General features: G+C 38.6%; 1 protein-coding gene across 4 annotated transcripts; it reads right to left on the minus strand.

Annotated features, from left to right (window-relative positions):
* On the minus strand, positions 1 to 27,274 carry RNASET2 (ribonuclease T2). Of its 4 annotated transcripts, none has more exons than XM_034428478.3 (10): positions 27,092 to 27,274; positions 21,831 to 21,936; positions 20,906 to 20,966; positions 15,133 to 15,188; positions 14,040 to 14,097; positions 13,384 to 13,448; positions 5,513 to 5,626; positions 2,195 to 2,240; positions 1,766 to 1,840; positions 1 to 397 (listed from the first exon to the last, which is right to left on the minus strand). In XM_034428478.3, exons 2-10 carry the CDS (start codon positions 21,917 to 21,919, stop codon positions 185 to 187), a joined length of 777 nt encoding a protein of 258 aa, XP_034284369.1. In that variant the 5' UTR covers positions 21,920 to 21,936; positions 27,092 to 27,274; the 3' UTR covers positions 1 to 184. The 4 variants fall into 4 exon arrangements, with proteins under 4 accessions (XP_034284369.1, XP_034284370.1, XP_034284371.1 ...); XM_034428479.3 differs by having other exon boundaries at positions 26,745 to 27,216; XM_034428480.3 differs by lacking the exon at positions 27,092 to 27,274 and adding an exon at positions 26,769 to 26,922.
* Positions 27,275 to 27,670: the final 396 nt, after the last annotated feature.

The raw sequence follows: 27,670 nt of genomic DNA on the forward strand, positions 1-27,670 counted from the left end.
AAAAGTGAAAAATAAACCAATTTTATTGAAGAAAGAGTACATTATATAATATGGGCAGCAATTTTAATGAAACAAGCAATCATCAATCAAAACACAAAACAAAGAAAGCCAGTCACAGATGGCCCTGCTATATAAATCCAATGCATAATTGTTCCCCACCAGAATTTTAAAAAGTTCAAATTTCCTAAATTACAACAACATTTGCAGCAAAATGTTTGTGAGTTTTCATATGTGAAGGGTAGTAAGTCAGAGTATCATTACAAACTGACAGATCCTCTGTTCTGAAAAAGTCATCTTCAAGTGCAGAAAATAAACCAGATTGTTCCTCTGTGCAATTTCTCAGAGTAAACTCCTTGGTAAAGCAGAATTTAATCTGGCCTATTACTTGTAGCCGTCCCTGAAGAAGGAAAACAAAACAACACTATAGAAAAAGTGTAAATATAAAGGAATTATTGATATCTTGGTTGGTGGTTGACAGTTTGGCAGAATGAATTTAATCTTCAGAAGCCAACAGTTGCAGCTGCATGATATAGTTACCAAAGAACACAAACTTACGGTAATATCTACTACTTGGAATAATGCTGAGCAAGATTTTTTTTCAGATCAGAAATTAGATGGCCAAGATATAAATTAAGTCTGTATTGACATACAGCAGTAACTTTATGAACTATTTTGCTCCAGCAATATAAAAAAATGAGCACAATTTGAAGTCAGCAACCTTTTACAGAAATAAACTGTACTTGGAAATACATATTGATTTCTTAGATTATATTGTATTGCTGTTAAATGGCATTAAAAGTATTCAGAATGAAGCTGTTCCTTGAAAATATTTTAAAAACCATATACCTAAAATAGATCTCTTAAAAAATAATAGCTTTGGTCAACAGATACAAAAGGCTATGTATTTTCTACTTAGGTAGAACTCTAGAAAATATTTTCTCAAGTAGAGCCCTGGTGGCGCAGCAGACTAAAGCACTGTTATTAACATCAGCTGCCTGAAATCACTGCAAGTTCAAATCTCACCAGGCTCAAGGTTGATTCAGCCTTCCATCCTTTCTAAGATAGGTAAAATGAGGACCCGGATTGTGGAGGCAATAAGCTGACTTTGTATAAAAATATACAAAAGTATGAAGGCTATTGCTTAACGCATTGTAAGCCGCCCTGAGTCTCCGGAGAAGGGCGGCATATAAATCAAATAAAAAAAAAAAATAAGGCCCCTTCATCAAATATACCACCAATGAGAACTGACAGAATCAGTTTCCCAAATGGCATTGGCTGGCCACCTCATCAATAAAACAGGCAAACATAGTAGTCAAAATGTCACTGGGTGAAGTCCAAAAAAGACTTCAGAATTCATATTTTCTAGATCACCTAAAGGTTATTTTAAACTGATAACCTTTAAACTGATGCAATATAATCCTACAAAGGTCCATTTGAAAAGGAAAGATTTCATCTATATATTGCCATAAACCTAAATCATATGAAAACTAGCTACCTGCAGTTTTAACTTTCTTTTGTTTTTACTTCTCATTTAAAGCCTAAATCTGGACAGATGGAAAGAAAGAAAGGCAGAGGGAGGGAGGGAGGAATGGATTGATTTTCATCATTATTGAGGGCAGACTGATGAGTCTGTATTGAATATGTATCTGAAAGAATGATTAAATAACTAGATGTATTTAATCTTCAATCTTCCAAATATTAAAACAACTTTTTTAGAAAAGAATGATTAAATATTAACTAGACAGGCATTAAGAGAAATATGTACCTCTTCAGGAGGAATACACTGAATCTTTGGCATTATATTGTAAAAGCTTTCAAGAGCTTCTTTGATGGCTGTCAGCTGAAGATTTAAACATGAAATAAATAACATAAAAAGAATCAAGCATCTGTTTAACTAAAGATGTGTTTTCATAGTCTAGAATTATGAAAACTCAGTATGAAAATAAGAAAAATAATAACACACAGTTATGAGATGAAAGTCTGCATTTGTAATAGAATTATCTCTTTTCATACTTCTTCCCAAAGTTAACTCTTATATTTCCTGAAATGAATCTTGATTAGATATGTTTGTTCTTCTAATGGAATTCTTTAGTAGAAAGACTTAATTAGATTCTACTCACCACTAAGTATTATACAATGACAATTAAAGGCTACAGTTTTGCAGAATGCAATGCAGAGTGAGCTTTTCTCTCACCTGATAGTAGGTAGAGCCTGGCTTTATCCCAACTTTCGAGAGAAAACTGAAAGAGAAAGAACTCTTATCCAGCATTAAAAAGACAGAATTCACTACATGCAATTACACAACAGATAGATTCATCATTATTTTCCCATATGTAAAAGATTAGATAGAAAAGACATATAAGACTTCAAGAAGTCAAATGTGCTTCAGCTACACAGTATATCCAACATTGTTTGACTAGTATTACATTTTTGTTATTCATTTTCTCTTAAAATTGTTATAAAGCCTATTGTACGTAACTGGAACATCGGCATAGTAATGCTGGATTAATAATCCATAGAATAAGTGAAACCTTACAATGTTCACAAAATAATCCACTCATTTTAGGGCTACTTATACATTGTTCACTGACAAAAAATACATAATATCAATTTTATCAATTTTCTAAAAACAGATTGAAAATTCCTACTGTATCTTTCAGGGAATGCTTGGATCCCTGAAAGCCCTCTTACTGATTCTTCATTAGGAAAATGTGCTATGGCAGACAGGCTTCTAGACAAAGCTTCTAGTTTACAGTTGCAAGAAAAAGTATGTGAACCCCTTGGGATTACGTGGAGTTTTGCATGAATTGGTCATAAAATGTGCTCTGAACTTCATCTAAATCACAACAATAGAAAAACACAGTCTGCTTAAAATAATACTACACAAACATTAGATGTTGCCATGGTTTAATTGAACATAACATGTAAACATTCACAGTGCAGGGAGGAAAAAGTATGTGAACCTTTGGACTTAATAACTGGTTGACCCTCCTTTGGCAGCAATAACCTCAACCAAATGTTTCCTGTAGTTGCAGATCAGACCTGCATAACGATCTGGAGTAATTTTGGACCACTCCTCTTCACAAAACTGTTTCAGTGTAGCAATATTCTTGGGATGTTTGGTGTGAATCGCTCTCTTAAGGTCATGCCACAGCATTTCAATCGGGTTGAGGTCAGGACTCTGACTGGGCCACTCCAGAAGGTGTATTCTGTGCTATTGAAGCCATTTTTTTTTGTTGTTGAATTACTTGTATGCTTTGGGTCATTGTCCTGTTGCATCACCGATCCTCTGCGGAGCTTCAGTTGGCGGACAGATGGTTGTACGTTGTCCTGCAAGATGTCTTGATAAACTCTGGAATTCATTTTCCCATCAATGACAACAATCCGTCCACGCCCTGAGGCAGCAAAGCAGCCCCAAACCATGATGCTCCCTCCGCCATGTTTTACAGTGGGGATGAGGTTTTGATGTTGGTGTGCTGTGCCTTTTTTTCTCCACACATAGTGTTGTGTGTTCTTCCCAAACAACTCAATTTTGGTTTCATCTGTCCACAGTATATTTTGCCAGTAGTGCTGTGGAACATCCAGGTGCTCTTTTGCAAATTTCAAACATGCTGCAATATTCTTTTTGGACAGCAATGGCTTCCTCCGTGGTGTCCTTCCATGTACTCCATTCTTGTTTAATGTTTTCCTTATTGTAGATGTGTCAACAAAAATGTTAGCATGTGCCAGAGATTTCTGTAGGTCTTTAGCTGACACTCTAGGATTCTTCTTTACCTCATGAATCATTCTGTGCTGTGCTCTTGCAGTCATTTTTACAGGACGACCACGCCTAGGGAGAGTAGCAACAGTGCTTAACTTTCTCCATTTGTAGACAGTCTGTCTTACCGTGGACACATGAACATCAAGGCTTTTGGAGATACTTTTGTAACCCTTTCCAGCTTCATGCAAGTCAACAATTCTTGATCGTAGGTCTTCTGAGAGCTCTTTTCTGCGAGGCATGGTTCACATCAGACAGTGCTTCTTGAAACCAGTAAACCCAAAACAGGTGTGTGTTTTTAAAGGGCAGGACAGCTGTCAGCAACACATCCAATATCATCACACTGATTGGAGTCAAGGTTGGCTCACTCCTGGCTCCAATTAGCTCTTGGAGAAGTCATTAGGCTAGGGGCTCACATACTTTTTCCTCCCTGCACTGTGAATGTTTACATGTTATGTTCAATTAAACCATGGCAACATCTAATGTTTGTGTAGTATTATTTTAAACAGACTGTGTTTTTCTATTGTTGTGACTTAGATGAAGTTCAGAGCACATTTTATTTATTTATTTATTTTTCAGATTTCTATACTGCCCTTCTCCTTTCGGACTCAGGGCGGTGAACAGCCAAGATAAAAAACATTTATACACAAAAGTTAAAAATAGATTTAAAATAATTAAATAAATTTGGCCCGTAATTTAAAACATTTCAATTAAAATCCATATCAAATTATAAAACCAACCATAAAATCAGGACAGCCCGGCTAACTGAAAAAGGTAGGTTTTTAGGGCCCGACGAAAAGTCTGGAGGTCAGAGATCACTCGTATCTCTGGGGGTAGATTGTTCCAGAGGGTAGGTGCCACCACAGAGAAGGCTCTCCCCCTGGGGGTCGCCAGCCGACATTGTCTGGCCGATGGCACCCTGAGGAGGTTTTATGACCAATTCATGCAAAACTCCACATAATTCCAAGAGGTTCACATATTTTTTCTTACAACTGTATGTAGTTTGACCAAATGCTGGCATTAGTAAAATAATTGTGCATATTTTACAATGTCCCGCCAGAAAGGAAATTGAAAAGGAATAGCTAGCAAGCTACAAGAACTGAGTATTTACAAAATATTTCATATTATTTTTACTATTTTTCCAAAATGCTGTATTCCTGATCTCCATTCTTCTTCATTATGTCTCAAGGATACAGTACGTGCACACATATAATGGTTTATTGTTTGATTTTTATGACTAATTTGAGGAATTGCATTTCATTTATTGATCCACAGTATCTAAATTTCTCATGTTCATTTAATATTTATATTTGATAATCACATACAGAACAAATGCTTTCAACCAGAATTATCTTGGACTGGCAGTGATGTCTTTTTTTATCCTTTCCTAGTTCTAAACTTCATGGATGCTTGAAGTTCAAACTTACATTAAAGAGAACATAAACACATGGTGTACTATAATCCCTAGAGCTGGGATCTTCCATCCAATACTGAACTCATGAGAGATCTCAGCAATACCAATAGATTCAAGCCTAAGTGATGCTATAATGTTTTTGTTATGTATCAGCAACTTCCCCGAAGAAACATTTTTGAACTTCTAACCTTTAAGGAAACATTAGACCAAGCCCCCCATAACTGGCAAACTCAGGATATAAGAACCACTTCTGTAAATAAATGAAATACTGCAAACTCATTAGCAGAAAGTTTTACATGTTGTAAGAGTGGTAGTGACTCTGAGAAAATAATTTTCCCCACCTGTTAAGGTCAATTTTTCTATAGAGTTCCAGTGTCTTCTGAAAATACTTTTTTTGTGAGTTAAGAGTCTCTAATTGAGCTGCACATGTCCCATGTTTTTCCCATTCATGTTTCCTATGTAAAGAAAAAAAAAAGTAAAAAAAAAAATAACTAGTATCTTCAAGCACCAATGTATTTGGAAAACTATACAAAAATTTTGTAATCTTCTAATATTTATTGGAGAATAAAATCTCAGTTGTGAGTCCAGTCAAGATTCTACCACTTTGTCCACTGCATAGGAAATCTAGAAACTTTAAGCATAAAGCCAGCTTTAGTACCTGCTCTTCCTAAGAGATACTATTAGATAAAACAGATCTAATGATAGGTAATGTCTTTACATTTCTGTATGATAATGCATGTTTTGCAACTATAACATCTTTTATAGCTTATTTACTTATTTAAATTTATTGACTGCCCAACTCCAATGAACTCAGTGCAATTCAAACTATGATTCCTTAGGGATGCTCTAAATCAGGGATGCTTAATTCTGGCCTGCGGGGCAGCCGTGGAAATGGCGAAGGACTGGCCCGCAGTGCCTCTGCCAGAGAAAATGAGCATGCCCCCGCTCCCCAGGCTCCGTTTTGGCTGGCAGAGGGCTTCAGGAAGCCATCCAGGCCAAAAATGGGGCCCAGGGGGCCAAACAAAACAAAAGGAGAAACGTTTCCTCTTTTGCATTTGAGCATCCAAGAGGGACAGGAAAGGAGAAAGGGAAAGAGGAAAGACAAAGAAAAAGAAGGGAAGCTGAGAAGAGAGCAAGGAAGGAAAAAGAAGGAAAGAGGGGAAGGAAGAAGAAAGGAGAATAAAGAGGGAAGGGGAAGGAAGGAAGTCCTGCCTTAGCACGTGGCCACCAGCAGACAGCAAGGCTTCTCTGGAGGACAAGAATTTGGCACTCTCCCTGGTCTCGCCTTTCTTCGCTGGAGACAACGGATCCTCTCAGCCCCACCTGGGGTCCACCATAGGTGCTCCTAACATGAGTGATGTCAAAAGTTGGCCATGCCCTTCCTGGCCACACCCACCCAGCCCCCGAGGTCAAACACAACCCTGATGCGACCCTCAATGAAATCGAGTTTGACACCCCTGCTCTAAATGGTACTCTAAATATGTATTTCACAAACTCCTGTGAAATATATATATAAAATTATCTCCTTAATTTATATGAAGTATTTATATATAAAAAATCTCTTGGGTAGAAGGTCTTTTTCTGTTGAGAAAAGGATTTCTTTTTATGAATAATTTAAGTTAAATAACAAGAGAAGTGAAGGTGTGACACCTGAAATAGTTTGGAGTCTTCTGAATTTGCTTTTCAAAAGCAAGAAAACTTAGCATTTGAGAGAAGACATGCTGCAGTCATGTTTCATGTGGAACTGGAAACTATGGAAACCACAAAGTATAAAGAAAAGCTATCTTTGTTTTTATTTTGTCAAATGAAAAGAAAATAATCTTGTCCTTGTACCTAACAAATATTCATTTTGTGGCATATCAAGTTGCTACCAACTTGACGGGGACACAGAATAACAAAGGTTAATTGCTTAATACATTTTTTCACTGAAAAAATGTCAGTACTGAAACTTTACTTCCCATCAAGGTTACAAATCAGAAAAAGAGAAGCAGTTCTAGTAAAAAACAGAAGACAAATCAGTTTATATGTTCAGTTCTTAAACCATTCATTTTTTTTCCTGGTGAGCTGTATTCATGAGGCAGACTTAAGGGAAATATATGGCATTTTATAATGTAGTCTGCATTTTTCATTCATCATTCCACAATTTTAATGCTGTGTTCATATATTTCTACCTTATGATATTGTGGTTACTGCCAGTGTGGAATTGCATTTGCTCTGCATATGGGTCACAGACCCCCCTCCCAGCAAACTGAGGTATTTTCGGCTCAATAGAGCTGTGGATGGAGCCCAAGGATAAAACCCGAGCCGAGCCCGAAGATCAGCTGTTTGTCAGTAAAAAGACTGAGGGCAGTGGGGAGAATGTCAACATCAAAGCCTGGCTGTCATGACCGGGTCAACCACTGAGTCTAATACAGCTGATGAAATGGTTGGCGAGACGGTGGCAACAGCGACTCCGGATAGGGTGTTGATAATGATGCCTGGGCTAATAGGCGCTGCATGTAGCAACACGGCGGCGATGATGTCTATGGCAAGGGGGGTTACCACAATGGCGAGGGGAATGGCGCTAATGGCAGCGACGGCGACGGCAACACCAGGAGGCTGCAAGGAAGCCCTCGTTGTTAATAGAGGAGAGGGCAATGCTGCAAAGGCTATAAATGTTAGGATCCCTTCAACCTCTAGGGATCTGTTGCACTCCTCTTTCTTGAAACTCTGAGGACTTATTAAACTAATTGAACTAAGTAGCCTGAGCAAGGTGATGGATAGGGACTGAGGATTACTCTCCCCCTCAACTGTCCCTCTCTCCTTTATCAGATCTAGATCTATTACGACCACTCAGCGTTAACTTGCAATCTTAGATCGATCTGCAGCTTTATTTACCACCTATTCCCCAAGATTACCCTGATTATTTAACCCTAAATACTTTGTCCAGTGGCTCTGCCTTACTTTTTTGATCTAATCCTCGGCCATCGCTGGTATCAGGACTGGAGGAGATACAGACATCGAGAGTCTTGGATTATGGGGAGATAGACCACCTTCTCTTTGTTTGTTTCAAATGGTTTGGTCGCTGTGAGAGGACGTCCCTTTGAGACCTCTATCCCCACCTCCTTTGGATGGACTTACTACAACCACAAGACTTCCCATCGTCGTGAGAGGGCGATGATGTTCTGATGTATTGACATTTGTAACATACTGGTCTCCCTTTTACATCTATTTCCTCCCTTATTTTAAATTACCTGTTTTAACCATCTCTAACACTTAGAAGAAAATGATCCTTCATCTCCTTCAACTCGCTCCTATCTTTGATGTATTCAACTGCGGAGCTCCTTGCACTGCGAGATTCTCCCCTCTCGCATGTCTGGCCCTCTCAGTTATCAAGGGCCGCCGGGTTTTGGAACCCTGAGAGGTGGTTTGCAAAAAACCGACAGCTTTGGGGTTTTTTAGATAAATCTTTAAGTTCTATTTTAAGGGGTTCTGGGAGGGATTGTGGGAATGGATCTGGGGGGATCCATAAATCCACTGAAAGGGGTAATGGGTCTGATAATCATGGTGGGAAGGATGGGGACAGAAATCTGACAAGGATGCAGGGGGATGAAGCGATGGGCATTAGTATAGTAAGTGGGAGGGGCAGATATGACGGCTGCAGGGGGCCATATTATGTTTTGGGAGTGCGCACTCGTTGTTTACGAGCGATTGCCCACTCCGACCCCCAAAGCACTGCTCGTTTCCCGGGTTGTTCAGAGTCTCAGACCCTGGGTCTACGGCTGATGTTATGTAATGCCAGGTCAGTGGTAAATAAAGCCCCCCTCATTCATGATCTTATTTCAGAGGGGGGTGCTGACCTGGCAGGGATTACGGAGACCTGGTTAGGCCAGGAGGGAGGAGTTCCCCTTGTGGAAATGTGCCCGCCAGGTTTCCATGCATTCCATCAGCCAAGGACTCAGGGAAGGGGTGGGGGAGTGGCAGCAATCATTAGAGAAAGTCTTTGCCCGAGGGAGGCCACTGTTCCTCAGATAGCCGGATGTGAGTCCCTCCTTGTGAAGTGGGGTCGGGGGATTCAGATGGGCCTACTGATTGCGTACCTGGCTCCCTGCCACGTAACAGCGGTCCTGCCTGAGCTGCTCGACATTATAGCCGGGGTGGCGGTGGAAACCCCCAGACTTATTGTTATGGGGGATTTTAACCTGCCATCCGCTGGTGAGATGTCGGAGATGGCTCGGGAGTTCATGGCTTCCATGACGGCCATGGACCTGACCCAGGTAGTTCAAGGCCCCACCCACTTGGGGAATCACACTCTGGACTTGATTTTTGTCTCTGATCAGTGGCTGAATGATCTAAGAATAGGATATAGACATCAAGCCCTTGTCATGGTCTGATCATTCTCTCCTTCACATGGACTTTCAAGTCACTTCCACCCACTGCAGGGAGACGGAACCAACCAAATGGTTCCGTCCCAGGCGCCTGATGGACCCCGAAAGGTTCCTGATGGAGCTTGGGCCATTTCCTGAGACTCTGGCTCACAACTCGACTGAGGACCTGGTGATCACCTGGGACAGGGCGGCTACTGGAGCCTTGGACCGCGTTGTGCCTTTGCGGCCTCTGACCCGATGCCGATCTCGTCTAGCTTCTTGGTTTTCCGAGGAGCTGAGAAAGATGAAGCGTCGGAAAAGACGCCTGGAGAGCGATTGGAGGACAAGCCGATCTGAATCTGACCAAACACAGGTGAGATCTTATATTAAGACCTACCTAGTGGCGATAAGAGCGGCGAAGTCTAGCTACTTCTCCGCTCTTATTACATCTGCAGAGAACCGCCCAGCTGCGCTGTTTAGGGTGACCCGCTCCCTACTTCAGGTGGGGGTACGGGAAGATCCCTTAAAGGGTCGAGCTGAGGATTTTGTACAATTCCTGCATGATAAAGTCACTCAGTTTCGGGAAGGCCTGGACTCTGATTGGGTAGATCCAGGGGAGGAGACGGGGGCAGATCTTGAGAGCATTATCTGGGAAGAGTTTGACTCTGTGGCTCTTGAGGACGTGGACAGGATTCTGGGCAAGCTTAACGCTGCCACATGTTTATTGGACTCGTGTCCCTCCTGGTTGGTACTGGCCTCCCGGGAGGTTACACGAGGCTGGCTCCAGGGGATTATAAATGCTTCTCTGAGTGAGGGTGTCTTTCCCGCCGCCTTGAAAGAGGCAGTTGTGAAGCCCCTCCTCAAGAAGCCTTCCCTGGACCCGGCTATATTATCAAATTATCGTCCAGTCTCCAATCTTCGCTTTGTTGCGAAGGTTGTTGAGAGTGTGGTGGCGCGACAACTACCCCGATACCTGGATGAAGTTGTCTATCTGGATCCGTTCCAGTCGGGCTTCAGGTCACGATACAGCACGGAAACGGCATTGGTCACATTGGTGGATGATCTCTGGAGGGCTCGGGACAGAGGTTGCTCCTCTATCCTGGTCCTATTAGATCTCTCAGCGGCTTTTGATACCATCGACCATGGTATCTTACTGCACCGGCTGGAGGGGTTAGGAATAGGGGGCACCGTGCTTCGGTGGTTCTCCTCCTTCCTCTCTGACCGTTCGCAGTTTGTGTTGGCAGGGGGGCAGAGGTCGACCTCGAGGCACCTTATTTGTGGGGTGCCGCAAGGGTCAGTCCTCTCACCCCTTCTGTTCAACATTTATGTAAAACCGCTAGGCGAGATCATCCGTGGTTTTGGGGTGAGTGTTCATCAGTATGCAGATGACACACAGCTATACATCTCCACCCCAGACCACCCCAATGATACCCTTGCTGTGATGTCCCATTGCCTGGAGGCCGTGCGGATCTGGATGGGGAGAAACAAGCTCAGACTCAACCCCTCCAAGACCGAGTGGCTGTGGCTTCTGGCGTCCCGGTATAGTCAGCTAGTACCATCACTGACAATAGGGGATGAGATCTTGCTCCCCACAGAGAGGGCCCGCAACTTGGGTGTCCTCCTGGATTCACGGTTATCTTTAGAAGATCATTTGACGGCCGTGGCCAGGGGTGCCTTTTATCAGGTTCGCCTGATCTGCCAGTTGCGTCCCTTTCTGGATTGGGACGCCTTGCGCACGGTCACTCATGCCCTAATTACCTCCCATATGGACTACTGTAATGCTCTCTACATGGGGCTCCCCTTGAAAAGCACCCGGAGGCTCCAACTGGTCCAGAACGTAGCCGCGCGGGTGATTATGGGCGCAGCTCGTTACGCCCATGTAACACCTCTCCTACGTGAGCTGCACTGGCTCCCGGTGGTCTTCCGGGTGCGATTCAAGGTGTTAGTTATCACCTTTAAAGCGCTCCATGGCTTAGGACCTGGGTACCTACGAGACCGTCTTTTGCCACCAATAGCCTCCCACCGACCAGTTCGTTCTCACAGGGAGGGACTACTCAGGGTACCGTCAGTCAAATTATGCCGACTGGCAACTCCCAGGGGGAGGGCCTTCTCTGTGGGGGCTCCAACCCTTTGGAATGAACTGCCCCCAGAGATACGGAATATCCCTGATCTCCGTGCTTTCCGCCGTGCCCTCAAGACCCTGATGTTCCAACAGGCGGGGCTAAACATACGAACATGTGAATGATTTTTTAAATGTTATCTAATTCTGGGTTTTATTTAATTGACCAAACTAAGTAATAATTTTAATTAGCAATTTTATGATGTTTGTGTGTCTATATTTTTCTTGACTGTACACCGCCTTGAGTCCTATGGGAGAAAGGCGGTATAGAAATATAATAAATAAATAAATAAATAAGGATAATAAATAAACAGCCATTTCTCAAAAAATCTTAGCTTAATTGTTATTTCATGTGAGGGCTATGTAGTATTTCAGAAATAATTTGGAAAATGAGCTTTGCGGTTTACAGGAGTATGAACAAAATACCTGTTTGCAGTGTTTAAAGCAGCTTCAGTAAATTGGAAATAGGTGTTACGTGTACACTCCTGTGTTCAACAAAGCACATGCTCCAGGGATTGCGTGACTGTACTCTATAGTGACTCTGATTCTGGGAAAGTTGTGGCTCTTTAAAGAGTTACATAATAATAGGCTATATATTGTTTGGAAATGCCTAGCCAGGCAGAAAGGAGTCTCAAGTGGGAGGTTAGCCTTGAATTGCTGCACAGGTCCAAGAGGTCCCCCCACCCCCTTTTAAGCTCCATAGAACCTTATTTATCTTTCCCATGAAAAGGCAAGCAGTCTGGGGTGATTTGTGTATAGTAGAGAGAATATAATAAAGTATTAACTCATTTTTCTTTAATGCCTAAAATGCTTTGGGCTTTTGTTATACTTCTATTTTAAACAGAAAAGCTAAAGGAAGTCAAAATGATGCAGCAAATTGGGGTTAACAATCTGAATGGTGATGCAGTCAAATTACTTCTTAATTGAAGATCCTCAAGTGCTTAAAAATTACAGCTATTAGTACAATATATCTGTTCATCTTTTAAAAATAAGCACAAAAAGATGCAGTCAAAACTGTACTTAGAAGAAATCTTACATGGATACGTTCTTGTAGTCTCCTAAAATCAGGTTTGATTTGGGGAAGCTTTTACCTTTCTTTATTAGGAATCAATGGATATTACATACTAGAGCTCTGAAATGATTCAGATTTGATTCCAAAAGTTGTTTTGAAGATTACAGGAATATGAGCATAGTACCTTTCTCTGAAACATAGGAGTTGTATCTTTTTCTTTTTCTGGAATTGTGCAGTAGCTGCAAAGGGCAGTTTATAATCCTAGTTAAAGATACAGATATGTTAATGTGCCATGACATAGTATTTGTCATGCTCCAAAGTAGCTTTATGGAGTTGAAGCCAAAGTACTCACAGTACAGTCTGTTGTACATAATACAAGTTTAATGGACTTCTTTTAATAATCAATATACCTGGATACTTTACAAAATACTGTAATAGGACATAGTTAGGCCCAAAACGTTTCACTGAATGTTCTTAAAGATGAGTGACTGAAAACATTAAAACTGAATTCTACAGTTGAACTCCTGTGAGGGTCAAAAATACCATCTATATGCCTAAATACAGTATATTATTTGAGAAAGCATTAATGCTGAAACAAAGTAATTGTCAGAAATCCGTAGTTTGTATTATCTGCATATCTGACTCCTATTGGTACCTAGTGTTTCATGTAGAAAGACAACTAAAATTAAGCATTTGTGCAAAGCTATCAATAGGGTTAAATATGACACAACTCACCAGAAATGAGTATGGTTTGTATGTAGTATATCTGGCCAATATTCTCTCATGTCTTCCATGAAATCCTAGCAACATAAAAAATCCTATATATATTAAAAGCAAGGATATGATGTAAACTCCACCTAGATTTCTTCACTGAGTATTTTATTTTATTAGCTTTTGATCCCTTTATTGCTTTATAAATAATTGAAGATGGTGAACATAACCTTTTCTCCACAACAGCCCTGTGAGGTGAGCTGGAATGAGAGAAAGAGTGACTGCCCCCCTTTCATGTATAAAGCAGGACTAGAACTCATCATCTCTTGATTTTTACACCAGCACTTTAATCACTACATCCAACTGGCTGTATAAAATAGCCTCGTATCTATAAAATACTTCACATAACAGCTTTAGATAACATGTGATTATGATAATATTAGAATGTATAGTTACCTCTGCAAATTATTTAAAAAGGGACTCAAGAATGAATGAGTCATCCTCTTTCTCTAGTTCCAGGTTTGGTAATAAATGTTCACTGATTGAAGTGTATTAATAAATAATACTGCTTTGGCAGAATACCCTAAAGCTTTTCTGAGTCCAGTCAAATTCTTGACTTAATTATTATTATTATAGTTTTTCTTCAAGTACTCAGTACCTACAATTTATTTGATTCATACCTTAAGCTCAGATATATTGAAGTGCCAACTTCTATTACATTCTGCAGCTTTATCAGGCCTGGGGAAGAAGCAGAACAAAAGAGTGCAAAGGATGAAAACCAACTGTTCTGAATACTAGTGGAATGCATTCTCCTTCTCTAACATATATCTTGTGAAATGGGAGACTTCACAGGGTTGTCTTGAAGAGAGTTAAGGACCGATAATATAGTACGTACTTCCTTATTCGATATTGTAAAGGTTAAAAAAAATTGAGAACATGAAAAAAAAGTTATATAATGTAATTTCATGGCAATTTAGCATAGAGATGTATGATTAGTGATTCCATAACTTCCTTTCTTGGGAGACAAACAAATCCCAGTAAATAAACCAAACTATTTATAAATATGAAAGTAATATTAAAATTTAATTTACCTAGAAATCCTGGTATTTTCATATAAGTGTTTTGATTCATGGATTACTGTTAGGATGTGGTTTGAGCCTAACACGTTGTCCAGGCAATATATGTGTACTGTAACTTTAATCTGAAAATGTATATGTGACTTTAAAAGTTTTCCTGCTGATTCATTGTAATGCTGAGTCATGCTGTAATTAGTTGTGAACGTATTTAAGAAAGGTACTGTAACGTATTCAGCTGATGATAAGTTATCATAGTGTGAGGAGTTACTATCATTGAGCTATCATCATTGGATGGATCTGTTACCATCGTGGTTTATGAATCAGAGTGAGTTTGTTATTCTAACCAACTAATGTTTGTTTGTAACTACTGGATTGATTTAACTGGCAAAGACTTGGAATTGATTTAAAGACTATGAGATTGTTTTTTCTGTTATAAACCAGTTGATAAACCAGTTTGCACATTTCTTATTCATTGCTCTCAGCAACGTTTCTCTGTGCTCTACACTCTGCTGGTTGGTAACACAACAACAATATCCTTAACAATTACCACAGATTATTTATAATAACAAATCACTTATCATATAATAAAAACTTTCACCTTCGATGGGCATCAGACCAGAATATTTCAAATATAAGATACTATGAGCTTAGAAAGACTAGCAATACAAGATTTTTCTCTCTCAAATTTATATCTTACCAGAGTCCATGGATTGTCCAGTACATTGGTGGATTATTGCATTCATTTTCATTCATCTAGAGAAAATAACGGGTTATTAAAGGAAAACCATTTTTATGTAGAATGGGAAAAATAGGGCCTGATTCAGCTGTGATTAAAATTATTAATTGATTTTTGTTTCAATTTGTCTCAGATTTTATTGATTTAATGAGTCAGCATGAATTTAATCTATTTGTTTTGATTTAGACCTTAGAGTCAAACTTTTGTACAACCCTAGAATGTGAGTATTTTAAGGAAAAAAGCAGAAATCATCAATATCCAATTGGGCTGATAGACAACCTCACAATATCTGCACAATATAGCAGACTTTCCTGTTCACAAGATAAATATGATGGTGGGCAACACCAAGCTGAGAATTCCAAAATGTTGCCACATTGTCCAGAAGAAAATGCAGCAAGTAGTTTAAGCTAGTCGTTTCCTGATGAATTAGAAAGAGGAGCAGTTTCTTCCTAGAATGTTCTTATCCATCATTATATATTTTTATCTACAATAATACCTACAGAGTCTTAATGTAGTTCAACAGTGATCAAGTAAATAAAAATGATGTGGAAGAATTTTATTTTGTAACATAGCAGTCCCTTTTTACTTATTAATTTAAAAGACTCTTAATAAACTTCAGTGACACTCTGAATGTGACAGTCAACCAAGGAGGTATCCCAAAGATACTAAATTCCCTCTCTCTAAATAACCTGGACTTAGGCTGTGCAGGACTTTGTGGATTATTTTAGACAATACCTTCCCGTAAATGGATGCAAATGGCCTAACAGTTGAAGCTGATAAAAAGTACTCATCTCATTTATAATTATTCACAGGTCATATTGTAACTGGGAGAAAGAACCAACAATACAGCTTGATGCAATTTTTCCAGCTACCATTCTTTCTGGAATGTTACATTGAATGTGTATGGAGACTGAGTGGTGAAGCACTTGGTTCTACATCTGCTGTGCTATAATCCCAAACCAGAAAAATTATATGGAGATACTATTAGCAAGCTTTATTTCACCAAGAAGTGCTAATACTGGAAACTCCACAAGGTTGGTCCCATTTTCATAAAAATGAAAACACTGATAAACTGTTTGAAAATAGCCTCTTCAGAATACCTAGTACAGGGGTCAGCAACCTGCGGCTCTGGAGCCGCATGCAGCTCTTTGGACTCTCTGCTGTGGCTCCGTCAGGTGGCCCCGCCCCTTGCCCTTTCCTCCCAGTCACTCCTCGCCTGGGCTGAGAAGGTAAGGGTGATGGCAGGGGATGGAGAAGTGGCCAGGGCAGAGACAGAGAGATACACAAAGAGGGGGGGAGAGAGAGACGTAGAGCGATACAGAGAGAGAGGGAGGTGAGACAGAGATGTCAAAAGGATTTTGTGGTTCTTGGTGTTTAACAACTGGTTCTTTGACCTAATGACCGGCTGGGTAGGCGTGGTTAGGGGGGGGGTTGTGACTGGTGGAAGTCAGTGACATCGAGTTGGCCACACCCATCCAGGTTTTGTGGCTCCCGGTGTTTTCTTTTCTGTGGGAAATGGGTCCAAATGGCTCTTTGAGTATTTAAGGCTGCAGACCCCTGACCTAGTATTAGAAAAAAAAGTTGATAAAATCAGAGTAATTTGAGATTTATCTAAAATTTATTAATAAACAATTTTTATCTTTTGAATTAATACTTTGTCATATAAAGTGTTCCATTTAATAACAAAATGGGCTGATAAGCCATGGGTGTTTGAAACCAGTTATATATTTCTGGTTTTAAGAAAACAACCCTTTGTTATTTTGACATGCTCTCTATTTGTCAAGGTTTTTATTTCTTTCTTCAGCACCTTTTAGAAGCATTTACGGTAGCTTATTACTAAGAGAAGTAAAATATTTTACTTACTCCTTATATTAAAAATGAATTTGCACATCATCTTTTTTCTCTCAATCCCCTTTTAGTCTTGCAAACTTTTTCTGACCACATTCACTGTAATGGTCACCATCCATGTAAAATGACATCTGTGACCAAATGAAAATTAACCACCCTTGCAATGTTTGTTCTGAATGAGGGTTGGAATAGGACAGGTGTATGTCTGAATACTTTCACATTATTTTGAAGTTGTCAATTTTGTTTCTAATATTGGAAAGGTAATTATTAGTTTTTAAATGGTTGCTTTTTATTTTATGTTAATATTGACTGCTAGCTATGCAAAACTTTCTGAAATAAATGCTTTGAAATTGCATCCTTTTTTTCTATGAAATTATTAAATTTCTTTTATATTCCTTTCCAAAATATAAATGCTTTCCTATTTTTAAAAAATAGCTGTAGCTGGCTCTTATGTAGGAGACTATCACATAAGATGATTTAATTGAAATCCAGAAATGGAGAACATATAGGTCTAAACCGTTTTGGTGGGGAGAAGTGGATTAGAACCTCATCTAGGTCTAGTATATAAAAACTATAATGTCATTTTTAAAAAGCCTCCTCCCTTCAACTCCATCTCACCACCCTTTGAAGCCTCTACTTTTCAGAGCATGCAGTGCACCATCTAGCTACCAAAAGCCTACTTTTGCATTATGATTTAAGTTGGTCAGAATATGGCAATATTTAAGTAAACGCTATGGTTTAAAAATAAACAATCCTGTTACCTGATTTTAGGGAAAGCAATACTCCCATGTTAGAATTGTAGAGTGCTATAAAAAGTAGTAGTTGCTTAACAAAACCCTCTGGCAGGCAATTTTTCATATGATAAAAAGAAAGTATAAAGTTGTAAATCCTATCACAACTGTTTTTTCCCAAAACATTTTTTCAGGCTACTTTAAATATGAGTCATAAAATGCTTGCCATTTTTCGTATTCACCAATATTTCATTGAACTAGCAGAATGCCGTTCATTAAAAACAAACTCAAATCCATTTGCAGTCAATAGTAAGTGTTACATTTATCTTGGCAAGAGCAGAGCAGGAATTTAGCCAATTTTGCAGTAGAAATAAGTGGGAAAATTCACTGCTTTCAAGAGCTGAGTCCTTGACTATGGTATCAGAGACACTTAAAAGCAGCAAATATTCATGCTATTTCCAAGTATTTCTGATCAACAGTACAGTTCAGAGAAGCAGCTATGAAGCAATGGCATTTAGCTTAACAAAAAGTCTAATGGAAAAGATTTGCTCACAATAGCCAATGAATGGAGATATCAGCTTGGTTTTTCTACAAAGTAACCAATATTATCATGTGGTACCTTGTAGGTGTTGGGAATCTCAATGTCTTATCAGCGCTGAACAATACAGCAGGGCAAATGTCAAAGTACAGCAAGAGTTCTATTCCAAAAGAATGTGAAGACTCTACTTTTATTCCAGCTTTTGTATTAGGTTAGTTGGTATATGTATCTTTATAATGGAGATTCTGGCAAATTCCCCATTGAAATACTCAATAATGTTTCAGCTCTTAATATTAGCAATCCCCAAGATTATTTTCTGCTCACCTGAAATTCATTTATATTTTTTAAATTGCTTAAATCTTATAGCAAGAACAAAAGAAGCACAAGATGACTGAATCTTAACTTCCTAATCTAAAATGACAGGATTTTTCCTGTACAGTATATGCTTCTCCTTTTATGATGTAAAGAAACCAAGAAGTTTCTAACAGCCCTTGTTTTTTTTTTATTTCACCCACCAATAAAATAAGTAGAAGCATGGTTTCACTAGGATATCAAAGCTGTTTATAGTTGGATTTCTTTGAGCCTGAAAACTAGTCTTTCCTAAGAAAGCGGTAATTTGAAAGACTTTAGACTGCTACGAGCAATAAATAAAGGCACTCTCTGCACAGACAATAGATGTATTCACTGAATGAAACTATTTAGGCTGCATCCACACACCTTCCACAAGATGCCCCATTATTTCCAGTAGATATATCTTCAGGTCAATACCCATATCTTTGTCAACACACAACTGAAGAAGTCGAAAGATGGCTTAAATCCTGAGTCTCAGTTCAAGAACTTCCATCCAGATAACCCAAGGAAGTAGCATGAAATGATGCAGTAAATAGTGGCAATCTGCTCAGCCCCAATTTATCAGGTAGGTTTGTTGTAGGACCACTTTCTTCCAAGTAATGGGGTCTATTCAATGCCTATTCTGCAGTATGGATTTAGCTGCAAGGATGAGTGGAGTTCTAACTTCTGAGTCCCCTTTTTCCTTTTCCTACATAGGTTGAGTTAAGCTGTTATAAAACCCTGAAATGGATGGATCTGTCCTGGACTTAACATATGTAATTGAAAGCATAATAAAAAGGACTTGGCTGTTATGCATCTGGCACCTGATGACATGAAAATTTCCTACCCAGTGAAAATCCAGAAAACCACTACATAGCAATCAAGATATAAAAACTAATTTTCTGCTATCCCTTAGTGGTCTACAGATCAAATAGTCAACTGGGTTTACTGGGTTTACAAAGTTATAAGGAATAAAAAGAATTCAATTGGTCAACACTGTGACAGCAGTGAAAATGGGGAAAAACTTCAGTACACAGAAACTGTTCATATGCACACACACATGCATATTGTTCATATGCACAGATGTGTGTGTCTTCAAATCAATTTTGAGCCCTGGCAATTGCAGTTTTCTTGGCAAGATTTCAGAAGTGGTTTGCGACTGCTTCCTTCCTAAGGCTGAGAGAAAGTGATTGGCCCAAGGTCACCTAGCTCACTTTGTACCTAAAATGGGACTAGAACTCACAGCTTCTCAATTTCTAGTCTGGTGCCTTAACCATTACAGTAAATTACATCTTGTGTACTAACTAAGGAAGCTGTCATGTAGTAGATGATATTTGCAGACTTGGAATTTTAGCCAAGGGAATCACAAATCACAGCCTTTAAAATATCATGTGCATTACATCTGTATGGACAGCAGTGCAGTATGGACCTTTCTGGGATTGCAGTAAGGAGGTTCTTGGGGTTAGCAAGATTTAGGCTGGATGATTTCCTGCTGGCTCTGGAATGGGAGCATAGTAAAGGAGTTGTATGGATTTACTGTTAGTTTTGTTTTGATTATATCTCTGAACAATCTGCTTTCACGTGTAGCACTAAAAGATGAGGTTTGAAAGAATAATGTGGCTGGGCTGCTGCTGTTTCCAGCTTTATGAGTTTTTAGGAGATTTATTATGCTGATATGATTTTTATGATTTGGATGTTTTAACATCCAAGAATCTGATATGCTATAAATATTAATGTGACTATTATTAACATTATGTGATCCCTTCCTATAGACACATTACCATTATTACTTTTATAATAATAAAATGTAATATTGTTTGTGATGTAGTATTAGGACGTTGCTTTTTCTTACGTTTGAAACTGAAATAAAAAATGAAAACATGACACATTTCTCCTACTTCAGAAGATGATATTCTGAGATCCTCCTCTTCTTATATTGCTTCACTGTGGATAATCTTATCTTATCTGAATTTGTGTAAGTCAGTGACTATTGTTTAAAGGTGTACATGTCACTTTGAGATTGAGAAAAAGTGGCATCTAGTTTTCATAAATAATACCTTAATTCTTTTAAACATTACTTTCTTTGCAAGGTCTGATTTTTAAATTTGAAAATTCAGAACAATTCCTCAGAGTTGAACATAGATCTTTTAGTCATGTGCAGTGGCCAAATGTTTAAGATCTCAGTAATACTTCTCATCTCTTGCACCCTTTTCACAATACAGCAAAATAAATATTTTTATAGGCATACAGATAGCAAAATAACCACATCCATTTAAGAAGATCTTACCATGCAAACAGTCACTGGCCAATGATGAACTAAGTATAATTTTTCCCACTTATGATAAACACTGAAACATAAAATATTTAGACTTAGAATAACTTTATTGTCACTTTAAATATATACTAATTGACATACATTAAAATGATTTTTTAAAAACACTTAACACTCCAAAGGAATAACACTTCATTAGTAACATTTTCCTGGTATGATTCACACATAATGCTTTATCAAGGATTTTTTTTTTTTTTGCCTAACTATAAACTAGGAAGTTAACTACAAACAGTGAAGTTTGGCAGTATATTTCAAAATGGTTTACAATGACTGGCTTATTTAAATAATAGCTTTTGTCTGAACCCAAAATACTGATATACTCCATTCCTTTTTGTTTCAGTAACCTCCCTAACCTCTGAGGTGCAACATAAAATACAGAAACCCAACAATTTCTCTCCAAACTACTAAACTCTTTTTGGCAATAGTATTTTAAATTATATTCATCTCAGAGTACAAGACAACAGTGGGACTATGATTTTTAAAAGCCAAATCACATACAAGTACTATAACATACCGGTACTAGTTTACATATGAGAAGCTAGTTGTCTCAGAAGAAATGCAGACAAACTTTACTTCCATGGAAAATCCTCTCCCCCTCCCACCACCACCACTTCACAAGGCAACTTAAACATTCCTGTCAAAAGAATCACTTCCATTAGTTGAACAGGAAGGTGCCCTCTTCCGTGTCTCAAAATTACAATGGAAGTTTGATAAATCCCCAAACTATATTTAAGAAAAAGACAGAGGAAAAGAGAGCTAATTTCCACAAATGGGAAAACTATCTGGAGGTTAATCTGTTTGGTTAATGGATAAACATTTTCAGGACTACTTGTAAAATTAAATGCCATTGTCTTTAGAGTTTTCATTTCAGGTTACTTACCTATCAGCCAATAAATGTGTAGCAGATCCACAAAATAGAGCAAACCAAAAACACTCAACAAGCAAACCATAACCAGTCACTGATTTCATTTTTATTTACAATATATCTATGAAGAAAGGAAAAAGGGAAAAAAATGTAATACTGGTTATTTTCTAATTCATCAAGATGGAAAGCAAGTAGCCTGTTTTCCATCAACAAAATCTATATTATTACCTTTTTTATAAAATATCTTTAAAAGGTAAAAAGTTATATAAGGTAAAATTACATGTTTTCAGTTTCTAATTGGAAACAATGATTAAGATTATAACATTAGAAATCTGAAGGAGTCTAGTAGCATATTTTCCAACTAACAGATTTTATTAAAAGGTACAGATAGTAATTGCAATAGTTAAGTCATGTGGTCATAAAGTAATGTCATAAAGTGTGATGTGATTTCCCCACTTAATGATAGCAGTTCCTAGTTATCATTGTTAAGTGAAGGTCATGCAGATCATTAAGTAAGGACCTCACATAATCACAACTCCTGATTTCCTGTTTCTCCATTGACTTTGCCTGTGGGAATCCAACAGGGAAGGTTGCAAATGGTGATCATGTGACCATGGGACACTGAGAATCAAAAATCACAATCATGTGACTAACTGCAGAAATGCTGTGATTGTTCAAGAACTGGTCATAACTACCATTCCTTCAGTGCTGTTACAAGTTTGAAGAGTTAGATGGATTAGTTGTTAAACAAATAACATCTGTATAAGCATTCAGGAGCAGCATTTTATCACATGCAAATAGTGGCTGGACTGATTTAAATTGGAGTGAGGTGGAGGTGAAGATAGCTTGGTTATGCAGATACAGATTATATAAGGGTTTGTAACAGTGCTGTTGGTGTAGATATTGGGGCAAAGTAGGTATCTGATGAAGTAAATTGTAACTCGGGAAGGATTATGCCTTTTAATAAAGTGTTTTAGCTGGAAAGGTGCAGTCAGATGACTCCTGATTTTTTTGCTACCATAGATTAACATAATTACTCCTACAATGAACAATCTAACTCAGAATTAGAATGCCAGTTCATGCAAGAACATTTTAACACTTTACCATAGTTATCTGAGTACATAAGTATTTAAAAAAACACTTATAAATACGGAAAAGAATCATTTACATTACTATTTCTTACAATTTATTATAAAGGTTCTTCTGGACAGTAGATTAAACAGGAAGTTTTTCCTCATAAAATACCCATAATGCAATGTGCACACCCCCGCGCATGCGCGCATGACCCCCCCACACACTCCCCCGCCCACGCGCGTACAACAAGGATGGGTTCTAAAAAAATTTACTACCGGTTCTGTGGGCGTGGCTTATTTTGTGGGCGTGGCTTGGTGGGGTAATGTGACTGGGTGGGCATGGCCAACTTTTTTTTTTACTTTTAAAAGCATTTTTTCTACAACCTTAAGAGGTTGCAGAAAAAAATGCTTTTAAAAGCCTCTGACGATCCCAGCTGAGCCACGCGATCATCAGAGGCTTTTTAAAAAAACTTTTAAAAGCATTTTTTCAGCTGAAGTGGTGGTAGAAAATTGCTTTTAAAAGAAAAAAAAAGCCTCTCATGAGATGGGCGGGGTAAGCGATCAGCGACTGGGTCGGGGACTGGTTCGGGGGCGTGGCCAGCCAATGTTATTACCAGTTCTCCAAACTACTAATTTTTACTACCAGTTCTTGCAAACTAGTGCAAACCAGGAGCAACCCACCACTGGCGCACGACCTTCTGCCCATCTTAGGCCCAGTAGGCCTCCCTGCAGCCTCCTGGGCTCAAAAACGGCTGTGAGGAGGTGCACAGCACCTGCCCATGCTCCCCCACCCCCCACGCTTGCACACATGATCCCTGCTCCCCCGCGCATGCTCGCACAATCCCCTGCGCATGCACGCACATCTCTCGCATGTGCCTCCGCCCCCTGTGCATCCCAAAAATCAGCTAGCCAGTGGGAGGTGTGTGCGCGCACGCGTGGTGGAGCTGAGCTGGGTAACGGCTCATGTGCCTGCAGAGAGAGCTCTATGTGCCAGCTGTGGCACGCGTGCCATAGGTTCGCCATCACGGCTATAAGGGCTCTCATCATTTGACATATTCAGGAAAGATATCTCAAACCAATAGAGAGAAAGGAGAAAACATTCTTACACACATCAGATATCACACCTGTATGAGTGATGGCCCAAACAATAATCTGGTTTGTGTTGAATACTTGAAACTATATAGCTTTCAGATGAAATGCAGAGAATTAATTATGGTTCCAGTCAGGGCTGAAATCCAGCAGGTTCTGACAGGTTCTGGAGAACCAATAGTGGAAATTTTGAGTAGTTCGGAGAACCGGCAAATGTCACCTCTGGCTGGCCCCAGAGTGGGGTAGGAATGGAGATTTTGCAATATCCTTCCCCCAGGAGTGGGGAGGGAATGGGGATTTTGCAGTATCCTTCCCCTGGAGTGGGGTGGGAATGGAGATTTTGCAGCATCCTTCCCCTGGAGTGTGGTGGGAATGAAGATTTTGCAGTATCCTTCCCCTGCCACGCCCACCAAGCCACACCACACCCACGAAGCCACACCCACAGAACCGGTAGTAAAAAAAAATTGGATTTCACCACTGGTTCCAGTGCTGCTATGGACAGCAGACTGCTCAGAAAACGAACTTTTCTCTATGCATGGTGTACATGTAACAGATTGTAACATATCTATAATCAGGTTTGTGGGTTAGAATAAATAAAGGTTGAATTGAAAGGATGTAGAGAAAAACGTTAAGTCTGCTGGGTATTGGCAGACTTCATTTAAACAGCACTGTAAGCATGCAAACACAGATACCAATTATAACAGATGTTCTGTTTGTTTTGTTTATCAGTCAACCTCTGATCAGAACATATGCTAGAACAGAATTATTTTCAAACACAATGAAACATATTAGGACAGAAACAATTCCTCTTATTCATCACTTATTTCTGTGCTGTTTGCATAGTTTTTTATATTCTTGTGTTCTCTATTAGTCTGACTACACTAATTGGACAGACTTTTAGTGCATTGACTATACTGAAAGTAGTTTTCTCAAAATATTAACATTACTGACTTGATGTTGCAAATAGCCTTTTACAGATAGAAGAGCATGAGCTACTTTTTTATGGGTTGAAGAGAGGAGGACTTTATTCTTAATTAGTATTTCTAGTATTGCTTCTATAAGCAGTACTGAAATACTGAGGCATGTATTCAATATTGTTTTGCTGATTCCTTAAAAAATAGGAAAGTTTCAACTTCCCCTTTCTTGTGCAAAGAAGTTCACCCTGATACTTTTAGCATTCATTGTTTCCTCTTTTTCCCTGAGTCACATGTAACAGTAATGTCTTAAATGGTAAAAAAGACAAACATTAATAACAATGCAATTATTAATGCACTATTTTGGATAGATTCATTGAATAAATGCTACAGACTTAATATCTTTAAAGGATGTTCAATCATTTCTTAATTTGCCAAGAAGCTCAATAATTTTTAAAGTCACTCATCTGTTCATTTTGCTTCTATACGATACCTGTTCAGAATAATGCTGGTTTTTTTGCCTGTATTGTTTCTTTTTCACCTTTTATATTCTTATTGTTCTAAATTATTTACTGTTCTCATTTCAATGATGTTTGCTGCTGCATTTTAATTCTACAGTATTTTTAGCTGATTTGCTTTAAACCACTATGAATCCTTTTCATTCAGCAATATACAAACAGAACAAAATACTGTAAAGAAATATTTACAAAATTCAGCAGGCTGAATGGAACAAGCACCCTCCCCAATTGGGAGGGGACCTCAAACTAATTAAGAAAAACTGAAAAAGCTCATTGTATAGAATACGGAATGCCTATTGGAAGAAGCTAGTTAGAGCCAGAAAACTACGAACAAAAGTAAATGGAATGAGTGGTCTGGAAAATCTACCTTCCCCGTGGACTTTGCTTATCGGAAGCCAGCTAGGAAAGTTGCAAATGGTTATTACACGACTCCAGGACACTGCAACCATTCTAAATACATACCTATTGCCAAGAGCCCAAATTTTGATCATGTGACCATAGGGATGATATGATGGTTTAAAGTGTGAGGATTGGTTGTCAGTCACTTTTTTCAGCACTGTTGTAATTTTGAACAATCAGTAAACATATGGTTATAAGTTGAGGAGTACGTGTAACCTGCAGGTCACACAGAAAAATAAACTAGCCAGCCAAATTTTAGATCAGTGTATCATACAAACCCACTTGGTATGATTACTTTATGGTTCAGTCCTTTGTATAACCCCCCATATTAGGTTAAGTAAATCATGCTTCTTTAGCTATGGGCAGGTGCTATGATTTAACCTTTGATATGGTTGCCTTTCAAGATTCTGAGGTTAATGTAGTTAGACCAAGTTAGCTTTGAAAAGTTATTGCTTCATGTGCACAAATGGTAAAATAATCTTTCAAAGCTAACTTGCTCTACTCAGTGCCTAGATGGAGGTAGCCAGAGATCTCGTAGAGTGTACCATATAGTTTATGGACATACATCTATCATTGTCCTATATCTAATAAGTTAAAGTTACATGCAAGAATTATGCACTAGTTCTTATCCAGATTTCAGCTAAACAAAACAATACAAAACAATACAAAAGAGTTCTGTCAAATTATACAAAACGAAAACTCAAGGCGTATTTATTCAGAAGAATATCCTGCATATTTTAAGAACACATCATGGAAATTAATTTCCTAAAAACATTAAAACAGATTGAAGCAGCACATTCTCAAATATTATCCAAAGGTTTAATTTCTGATTTTCCATAGGTTTTTGTTTGCCTCAAATATAAGAAATAAGTCATACTGAAGCAACTGGGCTATTCACTAAACAAAGGCAATTTCACAGATTCTAAACGCACAAACCTGAGAAACCCTGTTTCTTTTTACCGAGACTTATCGAAGGTTTTTCAGAAGTCATCTCCGATAAATAAAAGCATTGACTGCTCTTCCGTCCGAAAGGAGTTCAAGAAAAACCAAAATACAAGTCTTCAAGGATCCATTTCTTACAACCTCTTCCGGATAGTTCGCCGTATTTTTCGACGGGTATATTAGGGCAAAGGACCATCATAAAATGTTTCGATACAAAGCCAGTTTTAGGTGCTTTATAATTAACCAATCCGAATTCCGATTTGTTTTGAAACAAAGCCGCACACTAATTAAAGGAAATTAAATTATCCCCCGTTAAAAACCCACTTCAAAACAAGACTTACTAGCCAAGATGCACGCTTCAGGAGCTGAAGTTTTTGATCAGTCAAAAACCTCGCGACTTTGTTTTGCCTGGCTTGCGAAAACCAATCAGGAAAGCTCGTGCCCGTGTTAACTTTCGCTTCCCTGTAGGGGCCAGCACTTCCGCTGCGGAATTAAGTCCCGCCCATTTAACTTTTCTTTCCCTGCTGGGTGGAAGACAAAGAAAAGGGCTTTCTGCTATACGTTGCCTCTCAACATTGCTTAGATTCTAATCGCTTGTCTTCCATTTGATTGATATTAAACATATGTACATATGTAAGACTAAACCTATGTACTTTACTTTTTAAAATGTCCTATATCCCTGCTGTAGAAAGTAGATAGACTATGAAAACACAGTAATACCATAAGCAATTATACACTGATAGTTTGTGATTTTTAAATATTGGTAAGTTATTAAATCAGTCTAGGTTTTTTTTATTAAATCAGTCTAAGGGTATTTTTAACTCCAAAGTGAGTGTATATCCAATATGCTAGAAAATACCTCCTTTAAAATTGGTGGAAGTTTCAAGCAAGCATACACTGAAACAGTCTTATAACATGTA

This window comes from Pantherophis guttatus, chromosome 1, assembly GCF_059756535.1.
Source record: "Pantherophis guttatus breed Tessera chromosome 1, ASM5975653v1, whole genome shotgun sequence".
NCBI lineage: Eukaryota > Metazoa > Chordata > Lepidosauria > Squamata > Colubridae > Pantherophis > Pantherophis guttatus.

What these genes read in the sequence shown, in the direction of transcription:
- RNASET2 (XM_034428478.3), bottom strand. Translation starts at nt 21,919, where the DNA reads ATGAAATCAGTGACTGGTTATGGTTTGCTTGTTGAGTGTTTTTGGTTT. An exon ending in GGCCAGTGACTGTTTGCATG is followed by an intron (nt 15,189 to 20,905) that starts GTAAGATCTTCT and finishes TATTTTCTCTAG; the next exon opens with ATGAATGAAAATGAATGCAA. An exon ending in ACAAACCATACTCATTTCTG is followed by an intron (nt 5,627 to 13,383) that starts GTGAGTTGTGTC and finishes TTCTTTACATAG; the next exon opens with GAAACATGAATGGGAAAAAC.